The 23,894-nt window shown below is 40.8% G+C and overlaps 1 protein-coding gene and 1 pseudogene across 18 annotated transcripts in view; one reads left to right on the forward strand and one right to left on the reverse strand.

The window, feature by feature from the left end:
• Window positions 1–23,894, forward strand: part of NEK11 (NIMA related kinase 11) — a 255,460-nt gene that overhangs the window by 150,924 nt on the left and 80,642 nt on the right. For all 18 annotated transcript variants that reach the window (XM_038570830.1, XM_038570831.1, XM_038570834.1 and 15 more), the window contains one exon: window positions 1,897–2,057. In XM_038570830.1, the coding sequence (XP_038426758.1) occupies window positions 1,897–2,057 (161 nt within the window). The remainder of the gene's footprint in view (window positions 1–1,896; window positions 2,058–23,894) is intronic.
• On the reverse strand, window positions 15,344–15,770 carry LOC100686208 (annotated as a pseudogene).

The raw sequence follows: 23,894 nt of genomic DNA on the forward strand, positions 1-23,894 counted from the left end.
TCACAGTCAAATAGGAAAGCAAATATTCTGGCCTAAAGGAGGAGGTAGAGGGGTAGAGGGAAAGAGGGAAAAATAGAGAATAAGTAAATGAGACAAAGAGGCTCAGGAGAGGAAGAGGAAATAGGAAGAAGTGGGAAGAGGGGGAGAGAATGGACAGATCTGTGAAAGAGACATAGAGATGCAGGGAGAAGGGGAGAGAGAGGAAAAGAGGCAGGAAGTCATGAGGCCCTGTCCACCATTCCATTCAGTGAGCAGATGCACCTACTTGAGGACAAAACTAGAGACTTAAATTGTGTTCTTGGTAGATGTTAGTTTTCATATACTTCTCTAGTTGTGATCCTTGAGCCATTCTGAGTGTGAGTTGAATAAAGATTTTTACAAAATGTGGCCCCTGTATATCTATTTCATCTGCTGCTCAACTGAAAATCTGAAGGGAAAATGGGCTTTGTTGGAATTACAAAAATGCACAGTATGCCCCTTCCTAAGGCAGTTTTGAGTATATGGTATTTTTGTCTTTTGAGCTAATTTTGATGGCATGGCACTGCCTCTTGTGTTTTGTGGGAAACCATAGATAGCAAAAATTTTAAAGTAGCCCACTAAATATCTTACTTCCAGAGGATCCTGGAATCAGTTAATGAAAAGTCCATTTTTATAGATGTGGAAATTGAGTGAACATTTTATAGTTTCTCTATATACAATGCTTTCATAAGAATCCTATTACTGAATCTTCATAGCTACCCTGCTAGGTCACCCTTATGCCAGTTTTACTGGGGAAATTGGAGCTCAGCAAGCTCAAATCCTTTTTTTTTTTTTTTTTTTTTTTTTTTTGCAAGCTCAAATCCTTTGCTTCAGTTCTCTAAAAGGTGGCAGAGCTTAGATTCAAACCTAGTTTTCTCTGACCCCCAGTTCCGTATTTGCCCCCCAAAAATACAGAGTGGCAATAGTGGGATATAAAGTAGTGCTGTTTGTTATAATTTAGAAGAATTATTTTTGCTTATAAATCAGAGTATTGAGCAAAGCTCATGGTTTTAATGTGGTGGGTTGTCACTCTGTAATTCACTCCTCTCCACTAGGGTATTTCCCTATTTTAAGCCTTCATTAATAAATTGGGGTTGGTATCACTATGTTTGTTTGTTTTTTTCTGATCCATTCTTGGCCTTTCTTGGTTGAAAACCATTATAAACACCAATTATATTTTTAGTTAGTAATAACATTGTATCAAATAACTTAGGTAGCCACTTCTTGGCATCAACTTAAGTGGGTTTCTTTCCTTTTAAAAAAAAAACAGATGCTCCATATAGATGTAAACAGGGTCCTAGAGTGAACTCCATCTCAAAAGGCCTCATAGCCTGTTAGAAAAGAACCATAATGTTTTCCTCAGCTTGCCCAAATGCCATTGCTATATAGCCTATCCATCTTGCCTGGTCTCACCACTAATATTTTCTTTAAAAAGGAAACAGCCAGAAAAAGTGCTGACAGAGTTCCAATCCAACTACCTCTGCTAAAGTTTTATGTGGGTGTGTAATAGGGTCCTACAGCCAACGCATCTCATCCAGCTCTTGCTCCTAAATCCCCTCATTTATAATAAGGATTCATGCCTCTGAATGTAAAGACTTGAAAGAAGATCATTTCTTCTTGTTTCATGGTTTTATTCTTCCACTTTCAAAATATGGTTGCAAGTCGAGTCATCCCTTCTTTCCTCTACTGTTTTAATTTTGCTGAGTATTTATTACAGTCAACCAGATACTTTGAGGAAGCTAAAATTCAGGTCTACACTCCATGAAAGCTATGTCAGTGCAAACATAATATATATCTCTGGGAAAATGTGGGGGATCCTAGACATATTATAATTTTAGTGACTAGTAGGGTCTGATTGTTGTCTATTCTTTATTTCAGAGATCCCGGAAGACCCGCTTGTGGCTGAAGAGTATTATGCTGATGCGTTTGATTCCTGTTCTGAAGAAAGTGAGGAGGAGGAAGAAGAAATAATGTTCTCAGCACCGGAGGAAGAGGTCAAGGACGAGGGACCCCGGCCTGCTCACAGAATATTCCAACAGGTAGATGCTGCTCCCCAGCAGATGTAGTGGAACTGTCCGAGGTCCTGATTTGCTTGTGACTTCCCAGAAAGTCAGGGAAGTCTTAGAACTTGAAGTGGGAAGTGCAGGACTAGGGTTTCTTATAAAGGCCCCATGTGATGGGTCTTTATTTCCAAGGCCCAGAGGCAGGCAGGGCCCCATGGAGTTCTGATATTCTGGTGTGGACCATGTTGATGAGGGAAGGACTGGAATACCCAGTACTTATCCAAGTGGGAAGATGATCCATACTACACTGTGGAGCATCCTATATACAGCTGTTAAATAAAGAATTCCAGTGTCTCTTTAGGAGAGAGAAGGGGATTTTAAAAAATATACTTTTCTGCCTGGTAATCAGCTTTTTGAGTCATGTCCTAGTGCACAAATTAGTTCTGGGGATGAGGCCCAGAGATCCTGGGCTTAGGAGGTGATCTTTCCAGCCACTCTCAGCCCTTGTGGGTCCATCCTTACATACGGCTGGAGTCTATGAATGTATGTCCTTGCTATAGATGTCTTTAACAATAGCAAGACCAAACCCTGTCTGGGTAATAGTCTAAGAAACAGTCCTGGCATGTGATTTCTCTGTTGAGTGTCTATAGGAGATGAAAAAAGCAAGAGGTATGTAAGGAGAAAGCAGATTACTTTGGGCAATTTATGCTCATAAAATTAATTTTCTTTGTAGGCCATAACATGGTAATCTTTCCAGTTCTAAACTTTCTAAAGTTACAAAAGCTTTTTAATTAACTGGGAACCATTAAGCTGGGAAAATACAAGTCAATCAAGGGGTACCTATGTCAATGGAAACTTAATTCAGGAGGACTAATTGAAGTTTGTATACAATCTAGTCAACAATTTTTAATGAAGACTAAACAATACATCATAAGAGTCAATAAATAAAACTGATAATATATGTTCTCAGATTCTATATAAGAAAAGGAGAGAGAAAAAAAAGAAAAGGAGAGAGAGGCAAGGAGAAGGGAACTAGAAGGGTATGGATATGAGACTAAGAAGCAAAAATGATGAGAGAAAAGGAGAAAGAAATTAAGAGACAAATACACAAAGAGAGAGCACATAAATGTTGAGAAAAATACAGTCAAGGCAGAGAGTGATTCAGCATATCAAAATAAAAATGCTCTCCTTATACCATTTCCCCATTTTCCAATGGACTTGGATGAACAACAGCACCTCCTACGACACATTAAAAATATAATTTCCATTTCCTTCTCTGTTACTGTTCTAAATAACTGAGACAAATATTTTTAAAGTTTTATTTATTTAAGTAATTTCTATACCCAACATGGGCCTTAAATTAACAACCCCGAGACCAAGAATCACACCATGCTCTTCTGACTAAGCCAACCAGGCACCCCATAGACAACTACAATACTACAGAACCATTATTCTGTGCCTATGGTTGCAAAACACATCCATTTTTGCCCAAAGCATCAAGTGGCAAAATTTGAGCTACTAGTATTATTACTTTTTTAAAATTTTTTAATGGATTAAAACTGATTCAGAAAACCACATGAATAAAATATACAGCAAATGCCACTCAGGTCAGGAAATAGAACTTTGCTAGCCACTTTGGAAGTCCCATCTTCAGTATACTTGTAGGAACACAGGCTTGGAAATCAAAATGCCTGTGTACAAGACTAGCCTTTGTTACTTGCAGGTTCTGTGACCTTGTGCAAGTTACTAAATTTCACTGTGCCTCACTTCTCTAATCTGTAAAATGGGAGGATAATGGTTCCCACCTCCCAGTCTGGAGATTAAATGAAGTAATCAATGTAAGGTGTTTAAAATACTGTCTAGAATTTAATAAAGTAATTAATAATGAGTTATTAATTATTATTATGATGGTGATGTTACCCAGTCATCTTGTGGGATTTTAAAAAAGATTTATTTATGTATTTTAGAGAGAGCACACATGAGCCAGGGGAGGGGAAGAGTGTGAAGGAGAGAGAATCTCAAGCAAACTCCCTGCTGAGTGCAGAGCCCTATGCAGTGCTCCCTCTCACGACCCTGAGATAATGACTTGAGTCAAAACCAAGAGTCAGATGCTCCACTGACTGAACCACCCAGGCATCCTATTTTGTGTGTGTGTGTGTGTGTGTGTGTGTGTTTTATAATGCTACTTTCCTTTTTATTTTATTTTTACTTTCCAAACTCTTTAATGTTACTGTGAGGTTTCAGAACTATAGTATAAAAAAATCCCTCCTTTTTATTTCTTAGGGCCAATGATAAATATAGGACACAGTTTTACTCTCTGAGTTGTGCATCTGTCACATGCGGTATGATAGCTGAAATTTTCTCTACACAGCAAAGTGTTAGAAAAAGCAGAGTGATCTTTTTGGAATTGTGCCGCAGGGGCAGAGAAATGGATAACAGGCTATGCTTTGTGAATTGGTTTTAAATCTTTTGGGACAAGATGCTGAGGCTTCTCACATCCATGTTGGTATTTTGTCTCACAAAACCCTGTCAGGTAGTTATTCTTATTTCTATTTTCCAGATGAGGAAACTGAGTCTCCACGAGAAGTAGGTTGCCAGTGGCCATGCAGCTAGGAAAGGCTCAGAACCATGCACAGGCCAAGGTTTATCACATTCTCAAGCCAGTTTTCTTTCTAGTACAAAAGGTGTATCAACCTAGAGTGGACTTGGCATAATAGAAACAGGAGTGGAAATCTCAATTGAGTAATAGAGAGAGGTTAACTACAATCCCATTTGTTTTTCCTAGTAATTTGATATCATTTCCCCCTCCCTAAAGGCAGTGAATGTGTGGTTGTGATGAGTTTCTGCTCTTCCCTTCCTAGGTTATTTTATTAGTGACACACAAAATTGTAGTTACAGAACTTCATGCCAAGACCCAGTCTGTCAGCTTTGTGAATTGGGTGAAACCTTCAGCCATCACTGGGATCTTCCTCTTCTTCCCTCTTCCCAGTCTCACCCTTGACCCAAGCGTGTCCAGGGTCTACTTCAGTTATCACTCTATCCATGGCTTTTATGTGAGTAATCAGATCAAAGTTACATAGTTTGTGTTTGATGAAAGAAAAACAGTCTTTCATCAAACAGTCCAATGGGTTTCATTGGGATTGATTGCTGAGTCCCTTGTACCCACCCATGACAATCTTCAGCAGTAGCATCTCCAAAGTGATTTTATTAAGCACCTAATTGCTGTTGATAGTATGTTGCTTCTCTGCTGTGTTAAGCATCAACAACACCTTTATCACAAGCCATTATCATATTGTTGATAGCTACTCTATGAAGTCTCTGGTCACTGAATTGGAACCAGCCTCTTAGATCTCAGGAGAATGGAGTTTATAGCTGTCATCATAACAGGGTTTTCAACAGTATTTGTGGGACTTGTCACTGAAAACTTTTTTTGCTCTAATGGACATGCTTTAGGGCTGCTGTTTAATGAGTATGTTCAGAGACCCTTATGTTTTTCCCTTGCTGCCTTGACCATCATTTCCCTCTTCAAGACTAATCAATGTCCTGTGTGCACCAGGTATACACACTCTAGGTAGACCATAATGACTTCACACAGAACTCCTTCGGAAAAGGCTCTATTGTTTAATGAGTGTGGCTTGCATCAATCCTTGTTTTAAGAAGGCTCTTAGGACCATGGTGTTTGTTCTTGCCACGACGAAGGGCTACGGAAGCCCATTTTACCAACTAATTCTGAAGCTTTCACCAAATCCTCTAGTGGTTTTGAAATTCTCTGCATAGTGAAGCATGAGGTAAAGCAGAATCATCTTCTTGGAATGGAGCCACAGAAGCAGAGAAATGGATATAGGCTAGAGAAGACCTAAGAATCTACCGAGGACTCTTAGATCAGGTCATCATGAGAATATATGCCTTTGAGTGTCTTCTATTAGTAGAATCATTAGTTTAATCAAATCCTAATTGTTATAACAATAACAACTAATGTCCCCTGAACCTTTATTCTATGCCATGTACTTTTATATACTATGTCAGTCCAGGTCCTCTGGGAAGCAGATGACAAGACAGAATTGGGGAAAGCCTCAAACCACAATGCTGGTCTACATCTTTGAGGGCAAGGATGGAGGGAGAGGGAGGACTAGATGACATCCTCAGGTGCAGGGCAGCTCTAAAAAAGTCTTCACAGCTCTGGTAAGAGAGCCCCAGGGCAAAAACTGCCTTGCCCATCAGAGGAGATCAAACTGGGCAGGAATGGCCTGGCTCTAGTATCCCCACACTCCACCTGGCTGGGTGCTTCCAGGGAAGAGCCGATCCTGAGGGGGCAGCAGCTGGGGGTAGTCACCTACACTGGCAGCAGGCTGGCTCTTGAAGAGAAATGTAAATGGTGCACCCCCGGCTACTGGCACTTTCGTTTAATTCTTACAAGTTGGCCCTTTGATGCGTGTATTCTAGTTGAAGTACATCAAGCTGGAATTTAACTGACTGGACTCAAACAGGGGAGAAGGTGAGAGTGAGGAAAGGCAGAGAAGGGCCAAGAGAAAGGAAGAAAATATAAGTTAGTGATTTCAGGTCAGTTCTGCCTAACATTTTACCAAAAGGCAGATGTCCCAGATGGAGAAAGAGCCGAAAGCTGTAAATCCAGAATCCCGCGCTGCCTCTCAGGGCTCATGTGTCTCTCAGATTGAGAACCTCTTGGTGCTTTGAATTATTGCCCTAGACTTATAGTATTTAAAGCTACATGTTCTTCATACAATGCAGTTCCTAAGTGCAAGTCAGTTCTTTCATTTGGTGCTCAAAAGGAAACAGCATATTTTGTCTATCATTAGTTACTGTATTAAGCACTGACTTTAAAACTCAGGTCCCTTGAAAGATGAGACTGTTGTGATCTCCTCACTTTGCACAAGAGGAATCTGAGGCTCAGTGAAGGGAACACAGCTGGCAAGTAGCCACACAGCTAGCAAGTAGCAGAGCTGCAGATCTGACACTTCTTTTAGCCACTTCTTTGTACAGTATTTTCCTGGCACAACAGCTTAACTATAGCAATTATAATCCCTCCTCCATGATGATTGGGTAAACACATTAGATGCCAGGGGATAGCAGAAGGGCCACTGCATTATCTAGTCTGGTTCTACTGAACAGAATTACTGAGCTATGCACAAAGCAAAAGTTATACTGCGCCTTGGAGAAGTGCTGAGTTGTGAAAATTGAAACAAAAAAAGAGCCTGCCTCCCACATCTGGTATAGGATACAGAATTCTCTCCTCCTGCTATCTTTTTGTTTGTTTGTTTTAGTAGAAGATGCCAGAACTCTTGAGTCCAAGTTGTAGGGCTGATTTAACTACTATTTTGCATGCACTGACTTAATCAATTTAACTTCATGCATGAGGGGAAGCAGTTTTTGTCTTGAAGTGACCGTAGAGGTCATCAGTTGTAAGAAGCACTGTAAATAGCCCCACTATTTAACATCTCTCCATCAGCATCCCCCGACCTTCGTCCCAGGCTGGAAAGCGGCTAGCCTGGTTGAGGTGTTAGAGAAACTCAGCAGTCTCATGTGTCACCCTTCCAGGTAACAGGCCTTCTGTAGATCTAGGTCGCGTTGCTGAAAGGAGTCACTTTGATGAGACAGTTTCCATTCTCGTTCCTGTTCCAGCTCTCACTTCCATCATGGCTGTCCTGCCTTCCCTCTCTACTATTTCTTGTCCAAGCCAAAGCATAGTGCATTGCTGGTCAGACAGGGACCAGCAAACCTTGCCCTGGGACATAGGCACTGTGGGCTTTGTAGATCTAGTCCCTAAATCTGTTAAATCAAATCCACTATTGTATTGAAGATCACACCTACACTTTCACCCCAATCCCAAAGAATGGAGGGAAAAAAAAGAAGGCGATGGGGTGGATGAAGACAAAGCAAAACTTAGTGGGAGTGCAAAGAGTCTGTGTACTCCTATCAGTGTGGAGGGTAGGAGCCTCCACTAGCCTCCCCCACATCCATGTTGGGAGCTGAGCAGAGGTCTGCAACAGCTGGGGCAGGAAAGGGACAGTGAGCAACCTGCACTGTGCTCTCCTGTGCTACTCCTAGAGCTGGGGGTGAACATGGTGGAACAGTGTATGCTGGTTTTGTAAAGTTGGTAAGCCTAGTTGGCATGGCACCTTTGGGGCTTCTCCTAAACAGCCCTTGCAAACACATGGCCCATCCCACTATTCTGTGATTCAGTTACACAGAGAAATTAATTTTATTTTCTGAATATTTTATTCATGGGGAAAGAGTGAACACCATTTCATGATGTCTAGGAAGAAAGGAGTATGACACATCTAGGACATTGTTGGAGGTACGGTCCTTTCTACATAACTGCTAATCTGGAAGTGGTCCATGTCATACCAGAGAAAGTAGTCATCATTCTTAATAAAACAGAGCTAGACTTGCAGCACGTCAGGTGCCATGCTAAGGCCTTTATGTGCCTTATCCCATTTTATACTCACAAGTACTTTACAGAGTTAACATCTTCCCATCCCACTTTACAAAGGGGAAAGTGCCAAATGGAAAGAAAGAATAACTAATTTGACCAACGTCACCTAGTCCATTGACAGGGCTGGAATACAAACCAGCAGATGCTCCTTGTCAACTAGGAGACAGTTGGGGTGAGTGTAGAACTGAATGTAGAAGCTAGTAAAGGAGAGGAAAAGAAGATTCTAGGGACCTCAGGGACAGCTCCAAAATGTGTGAGAACATGATCGGATGATTTAAAATCATGTTGAAAACACAGGACTATGTTTTCTATGTACTCTGTGGGATTCATATAGCAATAAAGCTAGAGCTGGAGTCAAAAATAGTAACGTGCAGTAAAGAAGTGTGTATGACAAGGGCTACCTTTTGGAACATGAACCAATAAACATTCCTTAAATTGCAGGACTTTCTTCCCTAGACTACTGAACATGTGTCATGAAAAGAGATAAATAGTTCATCAAGAGCAAGTGAGCTTTTAGGAGAGAAAGGGTGGATTGGGGGCAGGCTCCCCCACCCCACACTGCTGCCACTTGATAAATGGATCACAGCAAAGGTACCACCCACCCCAGCTCCTGAAAAATTCATTGCCCAAGTTCCTGGGTGGGCGCCGTGATGCCACTCCCAACGACCCTGCTTTCTTTTCTCTTCTCTCCATCCTTTACATTTCTAAACTGCGATCCAAAATGTCTTAAGAGCTCTGTATGGGATACCTGTGAATGTCTTTGAAACCCAGAAGCAACCTCACGGATACCGATGTGCCACGGGCCTAGGCATTAATAAGAGACAGCTGCAGTGAGGTTTTAATAATGTAGAGTAAACAAGGCATTAGCAGTGAAATGTGGACACATTGACAGTCACGTATCAGTGACTCCAAATTCAGTGACAGAGGCATTTAGTGTTACAGGAGCCTGGGGGCTTATTTGCAGTTTGAGTTTTGCAGATGTGGCTCTGTGTTCCCATCACTGCACACACTCTGAGACCTTTTTTCCTTGACAGAAGGTGACCATTGGCAGTGAGATAAGAGTGAAGACGTCAGCTTACTGATTTCAGGGCAGCCTCCACCAAGGCACCATCCGCTTTGTCCTGTGGCTTTGTACTAAACGGCACCCTCTGTCTTCCTATGAATTATGAATGCAAATAAGCACGGCTTGCCTTCTAATGAGATTGAAGAGAGATGTGAAAGGTACTTCTCTGAGTGTGTAGAAAGTGGATAAGGTCACCTTGGTGTTTTGGTTTCTGTAACTTAGTGACATTTTTCAGGATGTAGTGGAAATAGTTTGAAGGAGAGTGTGCAGTAGTGTAGTAAAGCAGCTTGCGGGAAAGAACACGGGTGGGTTGTTGCTTAGATCATACATTATCTATCACATATTTGAGTGTTCTAGGCGCTGGGTTTAAGGTAGTGAAAAACAGACACAATGCCATCTTCATGGACATCTCACCCATTCTCATGTATTTACAGAGTATCCATAGACTGTCAACTCCCAAATGTGTGTCTTCCATTCTTCCCATTCTTCAGCTCTGTCTCCCCATAACCCCAGATTCACATACCCCATCTGCCCAGGAGTGGGGATAGGTGTCATATGGACTTCTAATAGACATCCTAAACTAAGCATGTCCAAAAGTGAACGAATACACACCAGCCCCAGTCCACATCAGCTCCTCCTGAGTCAACCTTGACTCACGACCTTTCACTCACATTCCACTTCCAATCCATAAGCAAAACCTATTGACTTGATCTTTAGAATATGATCACTACTTAGCACCTCTATTCCAATTGCTGGAGCCACCATCACCTCCCCAGTGTATGATTGCAATAGCTTCTAACTGGTCTCCCAGTTACCCTGCCCGCCATACCTCACTCAAACTAAAAGGCATGAGTCTGTTCAAAATGGTCTTGCAGCATCCCATCATCACCCATGGAAGAGCCCCTCCCTTCCATCACTGTGAGAATTGCCCTTGCCCACCCCACTGTAGTCATATTAGTCTCCTTCCTGTTTCTGGAATACACCAGGCATGTTCCTGCCATAGAAAGCCTGGAATGCCCTCCCCTCCAGATACACAAATTATTTTGCTCCCTCTTTACCTTCAGGTCTGTGCTTATATGCTGTCATATTGGGGAGGACTCAGAGTACTTAGATAAAATAGCACTTACTGGCCTGAGAAGTCTTGTGTCCTTTCCCTGCTTTATTTTCTCCATAGATCTTATTACCATCTGACCTACCACTGTTTACTTGCTTCTTCATTTATGGTCTGTCTTCCCCTACTAAAATAGTAGGGCAAAGATTCTGTTTGTATCACTGCTGTATTCCCAAGCACCTTGAACAGTGTTTAGCACAGGGCAAATACTGAGCAGATATATTGTGAGATAAATGGATGAATGAATGCCTGCATGGATAGTCTAGTGGTACAGGCAGCCCATAAGCCAGTAGGCAAACATCTAGAGCAATAAGGAAAGGAAGAGGTTAAAGTGATGGAGGAAATGGGCTTTAGGAGGGGCGGTGGGGACACCAAACTGAGAGAGGAATCAGGAAGTTTCTAGAAGAGGGGTTTTCAGCTATAACCTGAAGGATGGAAAAAGCCAGCCCCTTGATGTAAAGAAACAGAAATGAGAGAGGAGTATTTCATAGAGGGGGAAGGGTGTATAAGAAGGCTCAGGTCATAAAAGGACTTGGCAACTTTGAGAAATTGCATAGTAAGCAAGAGGATCGATGCTTTTGGAGAAGTCAGGCCAGCGGTAGCTACATCATGAAGGTCTTGTAAGGAGAGTGGATTTTATTTTAGGTACAAGACTAATCCAGTGAAGGGCAAGTGAAATAAAGTCTTAAAATGAGTCCATGGCAGTAGAAATAGGAATAACAGTGGCAGTGGAAGGTGGGGTTTGGCTGGAAGGGGGCTTGGGGTAAATTTCAGGGATGATAGAGGTGTTCTTTATCTTGTTTGGGGTGGTGGCTACATGGGTATCTTACACTGAAAATCTGGCATTTCGTTGCATGCAATTTACCTGATAAAAATAATACACCATCAACGATGTCATGAAGACAAAAAAAAAAAAAAAAAAAAAACTACCAAAAAAACTACACTAGAAATGTGATACTCATACATATATAATGACACTTGTAAGTCAGCCTGTATTGAGGCTGCTTCTTTGACTCCTTATAGCCTGTGCATGACTTTTTAGCTTCAAGGAGGTCCTGGGTACACTCAAATAAGTGTCTTGGGAAAAAAGGGTGAGTCTAGATTGACTGAGCATGAGTGGGGTAAAGGGTTCCATATGGTTTGGTTTCACCCTGTGAGACTCTGACAACACAGGTGCCCAAGAAGTAAGAGAAATCAGCCCCTTCACATCATCACACCCACTGACATAGGGACGCTTGAGGGGGAGGATGTGCCCAATGGTCTGAGTTAGATGAAGCCTGGCTGAACTCCTTTCTGTGGCTGGAGCTATATAGATGCTTATGTCCACTTTATCCATATGTTTATAGATCTTTGCTTGGGATTGTTCCACAGACAGAAATGGTGTCGGGCCTGGCAGCACACCATGTAGTATCCATTCCCACTTATCCTGAGCAGCCTTCCGCCCCAGGAAACATAAAACACTTCCTAGCTGTGAAGCTGTTTATGTCTGGGTTGCTAACTGTCCAGCCTTCTGTGTGTATGCCTTTGGGAGTCAGCATTGCGCACCCGCCAGGAGAGCGCTGAGGCTGCTAGATGTAGACAGATGGTTGGGTTTTCACCACCTCAAGGTGTGGGGCAGGAAGCAGAAGAACCCCCCTCTGGGAGGTTCTTGAGAATGTCTAAAGATAGATGTACAATTGCTAAGGGCTATTGGTACCCAAACTGAGCCCTCATCTGAAAGTAAGGTCTTCTGACAGGTAGTTACCATTCATTCATTCATTCATTCATTCACAATTCATTCTAAGAAGGGCACAATATTGTGAACTGGTTACCATTTTACTGATGTCACTGCTAGATCTCTTTATCCATATATATATATGAAGCTATATGTATATATAGCTTCAAAGAAAGCTGTGTAAGTGAACATTGAAACTTCTCAAGTTTCAGACTTATGTAACATTTCTCTTAAATAAGTGCTTTGTTTCTTTTTTAGCCAACTTACAGTTCTTTATCTCTCATTGAATGAGAGGAAGACATTCACAGGGGAAACATGGAAGAGTGAAGGACACAATGTCTTTACCTCTCTGCCTTGCCTCACTCTGGCTCCTTTCTCTGTAATATCTTCTTCATCCAGATAAAGGTCAAGTGTCCTTAGACTTTGGACAACAAACCTCATGGGACTGGGCTTCTCTGTGAGTGGCTTCTCATTGCTTTGTTCCCTCAGGGGAATAAGTGACTGTCAGCGACAGCTTGAGAAACAAACTGCTTCAGAAAGAGATTTCTTCAACTGCATTATCCATTCCAACAATTTGAGCAGAAAGTTAAGCTGGGTTCCAAGCTGCCGAGCATATTGGTCATGTACCAAACAAACATTTTTGAGCATTTTGTTTAACAAACACATATTACAGTTAATATGTCACAGACATGGATCTATGCACTTTGGAGATGCTAACATTTATTCCTCCTAACAACCCATTTTATAGTTAGGGAACGTAAGGCATGAATAGGTTAAGTACCGGGGATCCCTGGGTGGCTCAGTGGTTTAGCGCCTGCCTTTGGCCCAGGGCGTGATCCTGGAGACCTGGGATCGAGTCCCGTATTGGGCTCCCTGCATGGAGCCTGCTTCTCCCTCTCTCTCTCTCTCTCTCTCTCTCTCTGTGTGTGTGTCTCATGAATAAATAAGTAAAATCTTAAAAAAAAAAATAGGTTAGGTACCGTGCTCAAGACACACAACTGGCAAATGGCAAAGCCAGATGTAAACTCAGTCAGGCTTTATCCAAAGCCCATGCCCCTAACCACTAGGCTGTGCCCCTCTCCCTTGGTCCATTCTGTCAGAGCCTTCACTTTGTGCCAGTGGCCAGCCTCCCCTCATGATCTGGATAAATCTTTTTTTTTTTTAAGATTTTATTTATTTATTCATGAGACAGAGAGAGAGAGAGAGAGAGAGAGAGAGAGGGGCAGAGGGAAGCAGGCTCCATGCAGGGAGCCCAACGTTGGACTTGATCCCGGGTCTCCAGGATCACGCCCTGGGCTGACAGCAGCGCTAAACTGCTGAGCCACTAGGGCTGCCTGATCTGGATAAATCTTAAATCCTATTCATTCCAGCCAGTTTGTCCATTAAACTCCACCAGGGATTGGTTTAAGAAGAATATGCAATCAATCCTGGTCAAAAAGTGTGAGGATATATTTTCTCAGGGAGGAGGGGGTCTGAGAGTGCATGGAGAGGAACATACTGGAGCTCTTTGTTTAAGCCAGTTTATGTAGGCTTTGGGTTACTTGTAGCTGAAACTGTCCTAGGTGATATAGATGATAAATTAAGATTCTTTTTCTTTTCCTAGCAGGAATATTGGTGTAGAAATATGGTTGTGTAGTTATTGGATTATATTTTCAAAATAGCTTCTTGTCAACTTTCAAATAAAAGTTTGAATTCCAAGGAACAAACCAATGCTTGTGATATGCACAAATGACAGTATTTGGGGCTTGCCTCTAAGAATTAACATGAAATGTAGGATGCTCCGTAGTTCTGGTTTGGTATAAACCTTGTAACGACATTTTGACTACCCTGGTCTGTTATGGAGTATCCATGTCCAGATGTTATTGAGAATTTGATTCATTGAGTCTATCAGAGTATTAGATTTGAATAAAATAATGCTCAGAAAAAATCTTCCTAGATTGGAAAACTACTTTTTTCCACACCCCTGAATTCTCTCTCTCTCTCTCTTTTTTTAAGTTAAATTTTCATTAGTATATATTGCAATATTGATTTCAGGAGTAGAATTCAGTGATTCATTGCTTACATACAATACTCAGTGCTCATCACAAGTACCCTCCTTAATACCCATCACCCATCTAGCCCATCCTCCTCCTTCTCTCTCCATCCCCTCAGTTTGTTCTGTATCATTAAGAGTCCTTTATGGTTTGTTTCTCTCTCTCCTTTTCTTTTCCCCCTTCCTATATGTTCATCTGTATATATGTGTACCACACCTTCTTTATCTATTCATCAGTCAGTGGATATTTGGACTCTCTCCATAGTTTGGCTATTGTTGATAATGCTGCAATAAAGATTGAGGTGCATGTACCCCTTCAAATCTGTATTTTTGTGTCCTTTGGGTAAATACAGAGTAGTGCAATTGCTGGATCATAGGATAGTTCTATTTCTACCTTTTTGAGGAACCTCCATACTGTTCTTCAACGTGGCTGCACCAGTTTCCATTCGTACCAACAATGTGAGAGGGTTCCCCTTTCTCTGCATCCTCGCCAACACCTTTTGTTTCTTGTGTTGTTGATTTTAGCCATTCTGAGAGTTGTGAGGTGGTACCTCATCATGGTTTTGATTTGTGTTCCCTGATGATGAGTGATGTTGAGCATTTTTTCATGTGTCATTGGCCACCTGTATGTCTTTTTGGAAAAGTATCTATTCATGTCCTCTGCCCATTTCTTAACTGGATTATTTGTTTTTTGGGGTGTTGAGTTTGATAAATTCTTTATGGACTTTGGAGACCAAGCCTTTTATCAGATATGTCATTTGCAAAAATTCCATAGATTGCCTTTTAGTTTTGCTGATTGTTTCTTTCCTGTGCAAACCCCTTTTTAACATATGAAAATACATTTTATTATTTTGCTATATAGCATATTAGTGAATATACTCAATTGCATTTCTCAAATGGCAAATGAGACACAAGATAACATCTTTTTGATTCCTGAAAACCTCAGTATCATCTGTCTTTTGGAGGATCCAGTTTCCTACGACGTCTATAATACTGTTCACAAGGATACCAATGGTGTTTAGTAGTAAAGAACATTTTGCTAAGTTGTTCTATCATAAGTCCTTGCTCAAAGTGTTCATTTTTTTCTTCCAGTCTGGTTTTCAGCACTTGGTCATGTGTTTCTTCATTATTATGCACAGGATCTGGCCGAGGGATAGGTTTTGTATGCTCATATGGAATGTCCACAGAGGGTGGTAGCATACTATCGTCCTGCCGTCAGATGTCAAAGCAAGCTCTACTTTGCAATATAGTCATCTGGTAGAGGAGAATACATAGATTTATGACAAACACAATATAAAGCTCCATTTTGAATCGGAATTAAATATTTCCAGACAGTTCTGTTTGATATTGCCTATTTTACTGCTGCCAATGCCATGGTGAATCAAGATGCTATTGGGTGGTGTAAAAGATGATTTGAAGAGAGATGGATTTTTTTTAAAGATTTTATTTATTTATTCATGATAGTCACACACACACAGAGAGAGAGAGAGGCAGAGACACAGGCAGAGGGAGAAGCAGGCTCCATGCACCTGGGAGCCCGACGTGGGATTTGATCCCGGGTCTCCAGGATTGTGCCCTGGGCCAAAGGCAGGCGCTAAACTGCTGTGCCACCCAGGGATCCCCGAGAGATGGATTTTAAATTCTGCTTCCACGTGTAACTATTTTCATCCCTGTGTCAGCGGCACCACGATCCTGCCATTTTACCTCAATCTGGGTCCCAGAACGTGCAAACCCTTTTTATCTTGATGAAGTTGCAATAGCTCATTTTTGCTTTTGTTTCCCCTTGCCTCCAGCAATGTGTCTAGCAAGAAGTTGCTGAGGTCAAAGAGGCTTCTACCTGTGTTCTCTAGGATTTTGTTTCACATTGCCGTCTTTCATCCATTTTGAGTTTATTTTTGTGTATGGTGTAAGGAAATGGTCTAATTTCATTCTTCTGCATGTTGCTATCCAGTTTTCCCAACATCATTTGTTGAAGAGACTTTTTCCATTGGATAGTCTTTTCTGCTTTGTCAAAGATTAGCTGACCATATAGTTGTGGGTCCATTCCCGGGTTCTCTATTCTGTTGCACTGATCAGTGTGTCTGTTTTTGTGCCAGGACCATACTGTCTTGATGATTACAGCTTTGTAATATAGATTGAAATCTGGGATCATGATGCCTCCAGTTTCGTTTTTCTTTTTCAGGATTGCTTTGGCTATTTGGGGTCTTTTGTGGTTCTATAAAATTTTAGGATTATTTGTTCTAGCTCTGTGAAAAATGCTGGCGCTATTTTGATAGGGATTGCATAAAATGTTTAGATTGCTTTTAGGTAGTATAGACATTTTAACAATGTTTGTTCTTCCAATACATGAGCATGGAATGCTATTCCATTTTGTTGTGTCCTCTTCAGGTTCTTTCTTAGGTACCACTTTAGTTAGGATTATTCCTAGATATGTTTTTGTTTTTGGTGCAATTGCAAATGGTATCAATTCCTTAATTTCTTTTTCTGCTGCTTTGTTATTGGTGTATAGAAATGCAACAGATTTCTGAACATTGATTTTTATATCCTCCAACTTTGCTGAATTAATGTATGAGTTCCACAATTTTTTTGTGGAGTCTTTTGGGTTTTCTACATTAGAGTATCATGTTGTCTGCAAGTAGGAAAGTTTGACTTCTTCCTTACTGATTTGGATGCCTTTTATTTCATTTTGTTGTCTGATTACTGAGGCTAAGACTTCCAGTACTATGTTAAATAGTAATGGTGAGAGTGGGCATCCTTGTCATGTTCCTGACCATAGCCTCTTAGTTTTCCCCATTGAGGATGATATTGGCTGTGGGGGTTTTTATATATGGCCTTTATGATGCTGAGATATGTTTCATTTATCCCTACTTTGTTGAGGGTTTTTATCAAGAATGGACATTATATTTTCTCAAATGCTTTTTCTGCATCTATTGACAAGATTGTTTGGCTTTTATTCTTTCTTTTATTAATATATACACCACTGAATTCTTTATGGTTGGGAGATTTTTATGTTTTTCAGGAATCAGAATTCTCTAATTATACCAATAGTAAGTTGAGTAGGGAAGCAACAGAATTGGTTGGCAATTATAGGTGGTTGGATTTTTGTTTTTGTTTTTATGGCCCAGAGAGTCTTCAGGACATGAAAAGAGTGTTATTGAAAACTAACATTTAATTGAACTTTTGATTTCCAGTGTATGCAATATTCAAAATATTAAAGTATCTGACACAGAAGACTTCAATAATAAATGTGATTCTTTTGAGTTTTGTCACTCTCTAATTCATCATGAACATATCTAGTACTGTATACACCAAAGTTCTTCACATATTTCTTAAATGAAAACAAGAGTAAAAAAAAAAAAAAAGAAAACAAGAGTAAAGGGGAGATTTTGCTATTGTTTCAGACATGTATTATGTATAAAATATCTAATATATTAATACCTATGGTTTTTGTGTAAGTTCTATAGTTATACCTTACACACACACATATATGGACATACACATCCCACTATTCTAAATGTAAAGCTCAGCAAAGAAAAGACATCATGTTCTTGAAGCCATGCAGAGAAGGAGAAATGTCTTAGTCTTAATACTTAAATAGTCCTTCTTGGAAATTACCTTGATTCTTCATGAAGATAACTTCTGAGTTGTGGAATATATATACATTGCAATCAATTAGAAGTCTATAAACTCATATCTATAATAGAATGCGACAAGTATCATGATGCCAAGTGATTCCATGTCAGTACAGTGGGCATTTTGCCCTCTAGGAGTATTTGGAAGTTTTTTTTTTAAGATTTTATTTATTTATTCATGTGCAACACAAAGAGAGACAGAGACACAGGCAGAGGGAGAAGCAGGCTCCATGCAGGAAGCCCAATGCGGGACCCAATCCCTGGTCTCCAGGATCATGCCCTGGGCTGCAGGCGGTGCCAAACTGCTGCGCCACCGGTGCTACCCTATTTGGAAATTTCTAATGACATGTTTAATTGTCACAACTTGGGTGAGGGGGGGTACTGGTAGTAGGTGAAGGCCAGGGATACTGCCAAACATCCTACAACACACACAATGGTCCCCCACACCAAGAATTACCCAGCCCAACATGTCACTAGTGCTGAAGTTGAAAAATCTTGAGTTAGTAAAATAGGTGCTTGTGGAAATTCTTCCCAGCTTAAAGTAACATTCACACTAATTGAATAAATCGAGAATTCTCTAAAGATAAACAGATCTTTCTAGTACAATCTTCATGGCAGGCTCATTAAAGTAGTCTAGCACCAATCATTCTTATTGCTAAAGTTTGCTCTTGAAATTGTGGTCCATGGACCAGCAGTATTAGTAGCTGTTGAGAGCTTGTTAAAATGTAGAATCTTGACCCTACTCCAGACCTGCTGAATCAGATTCTGCATTCTTAACCAGATCCCTGGATGATTCCTACACAGAGTAAAATTTGAGAGTCACTGGGTAAGAGGACTACGTATCTATACCTCACCTCCAAAGCTGATCTGTGACTGGAAACAGGCCAAGAGCTCCACTACCTAGGAATACAAAACAAGATTGGAAATCCTCCCTATCACAGGTGTGAAGTAGAAAATACCCCATACAATGTTAACTGTTTTCATTGCTCAGCAATTAAAAGGAGAGTGAGTTGGAAGCTAGTTTACTGTGGTGATCACTTTGTAATGTATATAAATGTTGAATCATGATGTTGTACATCTGAAACTATAATATTGTATGTTGACCACACTTCCATTTCAAAAAAAAGGACACTGAGAAATTCATTGAAGCACACTGAATTTTTAACAGGGTTTGGTACAGGTCTGCTATCACCAAATGTGTTATTGATTCCAAAAATACTTTCCCAGTTTCATCCTAAAATCCTTTTGGGTAACTGTGACCTATGTCTGCAAGGCTAAAGGATAAAAACTCTTTCAGTTAACCTTTGCAAAAAAAAAAAAAAAAAAAAACATGCTCCATCCATCTTTTTAGAAGTTGCTCCAGAATCTAAAACATCATGGTTTGGGCAGCCCGGGTGGCTCAGCCCAGGGCGTGATCCTAGAGACCCGGGATCGAGTCTCATGTCAGGCTCCCTGCACAAGCCTGCTTCTCCCTCTGCCTGTGTCTCTGCCTCGCTCTCTCTCTCTCTCTCTCTCTCTCTGTGTGTCTCTCATGAATAAATAAATAAAATCTTTAAAAGAAAAATCATGGTTCTAATGTGGAGTAGTAGGACGTAAATATCTTTTTGCTGAAATGCTCATACGTAGGTATTTTCAGTAAAGTGACTTGAGGGCAATGGTGGGAAAGTAGCATTATTTTTTTTTTTAATTTTTATTTATTTATGATAGGCACAGAGAGAGAGGCAGAGACACAGGCAGAGGGAGAAGCAGGCTCCATGCACCGGGAGCCTGATGTGGGATTCGATCCCGGGTCTCCAGGATCGCGCCCTGGGCCAAAGGCAGGCGCCAAACCGCTGCGCCACCCAGGGATCCCAGTAGCATTATTTTTTAATCTCAAAGAAAGAACCAAGGAAATGTTTTAATTGAAAAGTTAAAGGCATTTTAGATCTAAGGATACTAAAGCAATCTTTCTTCCAATGAGAGTAACTTATGTGTAATAGGATAGAGGTTCTCATAGTAGAAAATGTTTACTTGAACAAGAGTAAGGACAGGGAGCTTGCAGATGTCCCAGGACTAAATCCAGTAAAGACACCTGGGGATCCTAGAGTAGACTGAATGGGACAGGAAGCTCGGTTAATGTATTAGTCCACATGAGGCTTTCCCAAAGAATGTTCCTGGGTTTCACAGGCAATTAGGTTTGGGAAATACTATGTTAAACAGTGTTTTAGATCTTTATTAGAAGGCTTTTCAGAGCTTTCAATGTGTTCATGAAGGTTATGAATCTCCAAGATACCACAGACATATGGTATAGTTTTGTTGAAGCCAAGGTAGATAAATCTGTGACCCAGATAGTAAAGGGTCCTATTCCTTATGGGCCATAGGATCTATCGGACAAATATCCTGGGGCCTGCTAGAATGTGGAATTGGGAAGAATAGTAAACCAGGCCCAGGAAGGACCGACTAGGAGGCAAGGAAGGCCTGGGGGACTAATGAGCAAAAAGCTAAATTTAGAATGAGAAATTCTAAACCTGACATTCACATGCTTCACCTGAGGCTTTTATCTCTCAATAGTAGCACATCTCACAGTGCCTAGTGGTGTGTACCCTGCAGTGGTCACAGGGAGGGAGAACTTGTAGCAGGACTTCAGCCCATAGTGAGGTCATCTTTTGAGAGCACATTCCTCATTTTGGGACATTTGGAAGGTAACAACAGAAAGTTTCCCAGAGGCTCCTGAGAGGGATTTCACCAAAGGAAGTTCCAGTTAGGGGTAGCCTGTGGGTCATATCTGTCTCTGAGGTCAGCTCAGAAAGAGTCAGAAAATAGCCATACGATAGAACATCTGAGAGCCAGGCAGCCTGGGTGACTCAGTGATTTAGCGCCACCATCAGCCCAGGGTGTGATCCTGGAGACCCGGGATCGAATCCCACGTCAAGCTCCCTGCATGGAGCCTGCTTCTCCCTCTCTGCCTCTCTCTGTGTGTCTCTCATGAATAAATAAAGAAAATCTTAAAAAAAAAAAGAACAAGCCAAGGAAAATAAAGAGTGAAGCAGAAGATGCACCATCAGATGGCTCAATAGGAAGCTCTGTAAATAAAAGCCTCTGAAAAAATTGAATGGGGAAAATGCATTCAAAGTTTGCACTGGACTGAGAAGCTCTGAATTTAAATAAAACCAGAATTTAAATTCTGTAGGTAGGAACAGGAATATTCTGTTTGTTGCTTTGGGTGGCTTTTCTTTCATCAGCATTTTCAAAAAAGGTTTATTGGTTGCTTCCTGTGTGCCCACCTCTGAGCTAATAATTACTCAGCAGGCATGGTCCTGCACTCATGGAGCTCACAATAATGAACAAAACATTAATTTTATCTTTGGATAAGTGAATCAATCAAAAGAAACGGCACTGCGATAGGGTTAACTAAAGTGGTGATGGAAACGTAATTTAGACAGATGCTCAGAGGACCTCTGAGCAGGTGACAGAACGTGGAGATCTGAAGGATGAGGAAGGCAGTCACTTGAATATATATGTGAGGCCAACGCATTCTCAGCCAATGAGAAGGGCCCCAAGGTGCAAAAGATCCTGGTGCATTTGAAGAGAAGAGAGCAATGTGGCTGAAGCAAGGTGCACAGAAGAGCAAGTGGAAAGAGGCGAGATTAGAAAGATCAAAAGGAACTGGATCACACTAGACGTGGCAAGCCATGACTGGATTTCATTCTATCTACAGGGCTCTGGGTTGTATTCCATGCACAGCAACAAAGTGTGGCTTTTATAAGGGAAATGGATTAAAGCAATGCCACAGTGGAAGCAGAGAAGTAAGGAGGCAAGAGATGATTGATGGTGGCTTGAGCTAGGGTAACTGTTGGATTTTTACTTGTTTACTTTTAATGTGTGGCTCTTTTTTAATAGAAAAGAAGGGCCTTGGTACTGGTTTCCCAGTTTGGCTTCTGTGATCCTACAAGCCACCTGATGGTAGACAGCATGCATTGCAGGAGAAATAATGAAGGAGGTCACTGCTGAAAGGCTAGTCTGGGATACAGTAGAACACAAGATCATCCCTCCCAGCCTCTGTTCATGTGCTCTCTTCCCTCCCATCTATGAAAATGGATGGTCTGTCCCCAAATGGTGGGCTAAGTAAGGCTGCTGCATCTGTCTCCCTCATCTTTGTATACATTGGTACGTAACTAGCATTCAGTAAATGTTTCCTGAATGGAATACAACTGAGTAATCAAGTGACAGTTTTGTGTGTGTATGAACTAAATCTTTCACCATGACTAGCTCTACGATGAGGAGATAATCTGAATTATTTAATCAGATAGAACTTGTTGATAATTAAATCAATCGATGCAGTATGATTTTTACAGGCCTGAAAAGATACCATCTGATTTTCTCCTTTGATGTGCTTGCTTTCTGGTGCCTAAACTTTTGCTATTAGAAATTCATTCCACTGATATGAGGTTATATACCTTATCAAAACACAAATACCCTGAAATAACACATGAGCCTTATCAATCACCTTGGGCTTTCATGGCTCTACTCTTTTTCTTGAGAGAAAGAAAATTTTCATGAGAGGAAGATGAAACAAAATATAAAGGAGCTCATTGTGGAGAGAATGCCCTCCTTGGGATGGGTGGGAACCTGAAGAAAAGAGTGAGAACAGTGAAAAGAGGATGGTTTCTAAATGTTCACATTCTTTGGTTCAATGATTCTACTAACCTAAAGAAATCATATTACACATGAGTCCGAGATTGATGTCCAAAGATAGTCACTGCAGAATTATTTACAACAAAAAAGTGGAAGCGTCCCAGATGTCCAATGATGAGGGCACAGATAAAGAAATGTGATATGGCTATATAGCACAGGATTATGCTGCTATTAAAATTATATTTATGAAGCATTCTTAATAGCATGGGATGAAAGTCCAAGCAAAAATGCATGGGTGTCTGTGTATTCTATGTGTACCATACATCTATGGTATAATTTCAAATATCTGAAAGATAGATCCATGTAGAAAAGACTAATTAGATATGTGTGTGTGTGTTGTGTTATATCAATAGTGACTGGTTTCTTTGGTAATATTTATTTTCTTTTGATAATTTTCTATTATTTTCCAGAATAAAAAATAAATATGAATTATTAGAGGACATATTATTTTTTATTAACTCTATATAAACATTGTTTAAAAGGAGAGGTTGCTTCAGATACCATAACTTTGCCTGTGGCCGCTGGGCAGGTGTCACTAGGTCTCACGTACGTTACAGATTCAACTGACCTTTTCAAAACAGCTACCTTATCCCCCTTAGGAGCAATTTTGAATTCATTAGCCAAATTACTGCATCTGTTTCTGGAAAAAATCTGGGTGTTTGACCAAACTTGAATCTGTGGGACAGTTTTCCAGAACTAAATCTTACCAGATGTTCCTCATGCCTTGAAGACCTGTTATGGAGGAATTGGTTATGGGGGAAGGAGGCTTAAAGAGCTTCTGAATTCATCAGCAAAAGAACAATTATGTTATCTTCACAACATTTGAAATTCGGCTTCCTGGCACTTGGCTGAAAGGAGTGCAGACTGGTAGCACTGCAATTTAGCTTCTATCTGGATGTGGTTGCTCTCTTAGTTCACTTAGCTCTGGCAGAGATCAATTTAAATTGTGAAACAGAGAGGAAATGCACAGGTTCCAATCAACAGAATAATCCCCACATTGTACCAGCCATAATATGCTCCTGAAAGATGTTTTCCATGATTGAACTCCTTGCTAAAGTGCAAACATGGTGCAAAGTACTGGGAAACATCTTTAGAAAGACATGGTATTCATTTCCATTTTTCTTCCTTTCTCCTGGGGGTGGGTATATTTCTACTGGGGTCCTTTATGTTCAATTAAATAATTGCTGGAACAC

The sequence above is a fragment of the Canis lupus genome, chromosome 23 (genome assembly GCF_011100685.1).
Source record: "Canis lupus familiaris isolate Mischka breed German Shepherd chromosome 23, alternate assembly UU_Cfam_GSD_1.0, whole genome shotgun sequence".
NCBI classification, from domain to species: Eukaryota; Metazoa; Chordata; class Mammalia; order Carnivora; family Canidae; genus Canis; species Canis lupus.